At 46.7% G+C, this 5,000-nt stretch overlaps 1 protein-coding gene across 5 annotated transcripts in view; it reads left to right on the top strand.

Moving 5' to 3' along the window:
* Positions 1-5,000, top strand: part of fgfr3 (fibroblast growth factor receptor 3) — a 59,389-nt gene that overhangs the window by 39,395 nt on the left and 14,994 nt on the right. For 3 of the 5 annotated variants that reach the window (XM_062522381.1, XM_062522378.1, XM_062522377.1), the window contains exons 8-9: positions 188-335; positions 4,685-4,860. In XM_062522381.1, the coding sequence (XP_062378365.1) occupies positions 188-335; positions 4,685-4,860 (324 nt within the window). Of the gene's footprint in view, positions 1-187; positions 336-2,055; positions 2,201-4,684; positions 4,861-5,000 lie in introns of all 5 variants that reach the window. The other 2 variants (XM_062522380.1, XM_062522379.1) reach the window with 2 other exon arrangements.

Genomic DNA, 5,000 nt, shown 5'->3' with positions numbered 1-5,000 from the left:
AGATGACGTCCGTCTTTGTGTGTGTGTGTGTGTGTGTGTGTGTGTGTGTGTGTGTGTGTGTCTGTGTCTGTGTGTTTCTGCACTGCGGTTTTATATGAACTTGTATTTGTGTTGTTTAGTTCTGACTGTGTGTGTATATATGTGTGTGTGTGTGTGTGTGTGTGTGTGTGTGTAAATGTTCCTGCAGAACTATACCAGTATGAAGACAGAGACCAATGCTAAACTGAAACTGTATAACGTGTCTGAGAAAGACACGGGCAAATACGCCTTACGAGCCGACAACTTTGTAGGCAAGTCTGAGTCAAGCTTCTGGCTGATGGTGAAGAACCCTGCAGGTAAACCCGATAGGGACACACACACACACACACACACACACACACACACACACACACACACACTCTGGTGGCGTGGTGGTCTCTCTGTCTCCGTGGTGTGCTGGCGTCGGGGTGCTGCTATACACTGGTGGGTTTGCTCTGTGCTGATTGGCTCTCCCCGTCTGGCAAGATGACAGTGAAAAAGTATCTCCTTCTGTTTTCTGGCCCGAGATGTAGTTAGAGACTAAACAGTGTGTGTTTGCTTGTGTGTGTGTGTGTGTGTGTGTGTGTGTGTGTGTGTGTGTGTGTGTGTGTGTGTGTGTGTGTGTGTTTGTGTACTCATCTGTTTTACTTTACCATTCGCCGCCTCTTCTTTTTGTGAATCAATAAAAGCACAACAAATGTGTGTCTAATAGGGGCCAGGGCTTTAAATGGCCTTCCAAACCACACAAACGCACACACACACACACACACACACACACACACACACACACACACACACACACACACACACACACACACACACACACACACACACACACACACACACTCACACACACAAACACACAAATTCTCATTGATTTTCCGTACGGAATCCCATAGGCATTTAAATGCCTGCTTCTTTTGAAATGTGAAAAACACGCAAGCATAGACAAACACACACACAGACACACACACACACACACACACACACACACACACACACACACACACACACACACACACTCTTCCAGAGTGATTAATGACATGGGGGGGCGTGCTCGCGGTAATCACAATGAGCTTTTTGTGCCACTCCAAACAGAGCAGGTCTGGACTTCGCTTTCCTGCTCGCCCAGGCTAGCAGCAAGTGGGTGTCTCTCACGCTGTTGGGTCGGTCGCTTAGCACGCTGCGGCTAACTAATGTCTCAATACCACAGATGCCTAAAAACCCGGCCGTTTCCTTTAATAAGCCCATGCATTTGGTCCAGGTCAGACTAAGGGCGGATATGTGGCTTTTTCCCCCCCAGCTGTCCGTAGATTGACAATGCCACCCCTTTTGAGTCGGGTTCTGTTGAAGGTTCCCCTCCTTGAAATGCGCGTTTCCGTGCTATTGTTGGATGGTCTTTGTGATGTGTGTGCGCCTCTGTGTGTGTGTGTGTGTGTGTGTGTGTGTGTGTGTGTGTGTTTTGTTGTTTGTGAATAGCTGAGCTGAAGCGATGTTTAATGCTATCAGAGGCCTGTGCCAAATGACTGAATGGCGGCTAACACACACACTCACACACACACACACACTCACACACACACACTGATGCCAGACTGGCTGGAAAGCAGAAAGCAGTCCGTCCCAGAAACACTCACACCTGTGCGCTGGACCCTCCTGACCCACAGGGGGCGCTCTCTTCTCCTCTCTGCTCCGCTCCTCTCAGGTGTGAATGACGGGTAGCTTTGCTCAGGTGAAGGGTCTGCTCTCCTCCTCTTTTTCTAGGTCAATCACGGCTGCCGGCTTCCTGATCGGAGCTCTTTGTTCTGTCAATCAGCTGTTAACACTTCTACGATTCCTCCCCTTTCCCCCCGTCTAGGTAAAAGTGGTGGTTTTTAACTGTGGTGGTGGTTTTCTCCTCTTTCATGGTGATGGTTCTTGACATTCTCTCTCTCTTTCTCTCTCTCTGTGGGTTCTCTCTCTCTCTCTCTCTCTCTCTCTCTCTCTCTCTCTCTCTCTCTCTCTCTCTCTCCCTGTGTCTCTCTGTCTGTCCATCTCCAGACTGCGGGTATTAACACCACCGATAAGGAGCTGGAGGTTCTCTTCCTTCCCAACGTGTCTTTCGAGGACGCCGGCGAGTACACTTGTCTAGCGGGGAACTCTATCGGCTATGCCTATCACTCTGCCTGGCTAACCGTGCTCCCAGGTACAACCTCGCGGGTCCCCTCTGTCCCCTGCCGCCTCTTACCGTCGCTTTCTCTCTCTCTCTCTCTCTCTCTCTCTCTCTCTCTCTCTCTTACTCTTCTATCTATCTTCTGTCTGTCTCTCTCTTGCTCTTTATTTTTGCTGCCCTATCTATCCATCATTGCCATATGTTGCCATATTGATTTTACATTTTTAAATATCTCATGTCTTTTGAGCTGAACACAGTTTGTCATTGTCCTTTGTTTCTTTTGTGTTTGTTGTTGTGATATATTCTTTCTCTCCCTTACTCTCTCTCTCTCTCTTTATTCCTCTCTTCCTCTCTTCCTCTCTGTGCTCGATGTGTTCCTCCCTGTTGTGTGATTTTGTATTTAGCTGCTCCATGTTAATCATCCACATGACTGCACTAATGCTGCCCTGGTGTTTGCCTGTCTGTCTTTTCGCCTCCTCATCTCTCCTCATCTCTTCTCTTCTCTTCTCTTCTCTTCTCTTCTCTTCTCTTCTCTTCTCTTCTCTTCTCTTCTCTTCTCTTCTCTTCTCTTCTCCCCGTTTCTCTCGCCTCGTCTACTTTCCTCTCATCCTCTCCTCTCCTCTCCTCTGCTCTATTCTCCTCTCCTATCCTCTCCTCTACCTTCACTTCTCCTCCTCTCCTCTTTTCTTCTCTCCTCTACTAATTTCTTATCTTCTCCCCTTTTCTCTCACCTCATCTCCTCTCCTCTTCTCCTCTCCTCTCCTCTACCTTCCGTTCTCTTCTCCTCCTGCCTCCTCTTTTCTCCGCTCTCATCTCCTATTCTGTCGTCTCCTCTCGCCTCCTCGCCCTTCATCACTCCTCCCCCTCCCCTCTCCTCTCCTCCTCCTCCCCCCTCCTCTCCTCCTCCTCCTCCTCTCCTACTGTGTTCTCATTATCGGCCTCTGATGTGTGCACCCTAATGAGCTCTTATGAATGAACAATGAGAAATTAAAGTTAAATTACAGCCACAGTGTGAAGATAAATGTCATGCTTTTTCCAACTCAGTAGCATGTGTGTGAGCTACGGGCTCCTCCATGTTCATGGGGGGTAGCCTTGTGAAGGCTCTTACTGTGGCGGAGGCTTAGATGAAAACGACTAGCTTTACTCATCCAAAGGGTGTGTTTGTGTGTGTGTGTGTGTGTGTGTGTGTGTAATGTACTGTATTTTACACAATCTTGTTTTCTCAGAATTTTCACACACTAGGATGAGCTATGAAGTAGATCACAGTACATAGCAGGACTTCAGTCAATACCCCAGGAGAGCCAATTTAATTAACATACACACAAAAACACACATGCACACACACACACATACATATATATACACACACACACACACACACACACACAGGGAGAGAGATTTCATTTCTTTCACTTACATGCATTTGCACCCTGACACACACACACACACACACACACACACACACACATAATGAAATTAATTAACACAGTGAGAGCGATACACACACATGGGCATGTACACACTCTGCTACACGCTCACTATTAAATGAATTTAAGCACACCTACATGCAGGCCATCTCATCTCAGTGAGGCTAAGTGACTTTGTCGTTTTTCATTAATGAGATTGTTGGACAGAATAATGACGTCCCTGGAGGAAGTGCAGGCGGAGATGTGTGAACCAGTAGGGAAAGGGACAGTGTTGTAATTAGTGTGTGTGTGTGTGTGTGTGTGTGTGTGTGTGTTTGTATGTGTATGTGTGTATGTCTGTTGTGTGTGTGTGTGTGTGTGTGTGTGTGTGTGTGTGTGTGTGTGTGTGTGTGTGTTTGTGTTTGTATGTGTATGTGTGTATGTCTGTTTGTGTGTGTGTGTGTGTGTGTGTGTGTGTGTGTGTGTGTGTGTTTGTATGTGTGTGTGTGTGTGTATGTTTGTTTGTGTGTGTGTGTGTGTGTGTGTGTGTGTGTGTGTGTGTACAAAATATGATAGCCTCAGGTGTGTCTTTGAACACAAACATGGGACACACATTAGAGGCAGTGTGATCTAGCCGATGCAAAACTGATGTCTCCATCAAGATTGCTTTAAAGCGTAGTTTGTGTACTCAGACACACAAAAACACACACTCTCATACTCTCACATCCCTGATGAGTTAAGCCTAGCGTTTTCTAATTAAATGTTTTACTTTACCAAGGAACTTGAAGATAAATAGGTTGATTTTAATATGCACAGGAACAGCGAAGATTTAAATCGACCTCTCTCTTTAAAAGAGACATAATTGTGCTACTGAGTTGGAAGCAGACAATTCCAAGTGAATCTTAAACATATTTGTGCTGCTTTATTTGTACTATTTTATCCTCTCAATAAGTAGATATTTAAAATAGATTTACACAGAGGAAGACATTCCCAAAGGAGTCTGGTAGTAGACTCATTTTGAAGGTTTAATAAGCTAGAGGTGACTGACCCTAACCCAACTGAACTTTGATCTCTGACCTCTCCGGCCTCTGTAACCTCCGCCCTCTGTTAGCAGTGGAGCCGGGAAAGGAGGAGGACTACGCGGACATCCTGATCTACGTGACGGGCTGCGTGCTCTTCATCCTGGCCGTGGTCATCGTCATCCTGTGCCGCATGCGCATGCACACCCAGAAGACGCTGCCCAGCCCGCCTGTCCAGAAACTGTCCAAGTTCCCCCTCAAGAGACAGGTAACAGGAAGTATATACAAGATTCTAGAGAAACGTACGCTTTCCCTCTAGCTCTTACTCTCTCCTCTCTCCATCCCTTTCTTTCCGTCTCCCTCTTTCTGTCTCTCTCTCAATCAAAAAGACAAGGATACAACTCTCTA

This window comes from Sardina pilchardus, chromosome 20, assembly GCF_963854185.1.
Source record: "Sardina pilchardus chromosome 20, fSarPil1.1, whole genome shotgun sequence".
Taxonomy (NCBI): Eukaryota; Metazoa; Chordata; class Actinopteri; order Clupeiformes; family Clupeidae; genus Sardina; species Sardina pilchardus.
Note: the sequence above shows the minus strand (reverse complement) of the source record. Positions and strands in the feature narration are given on the sequence as shown.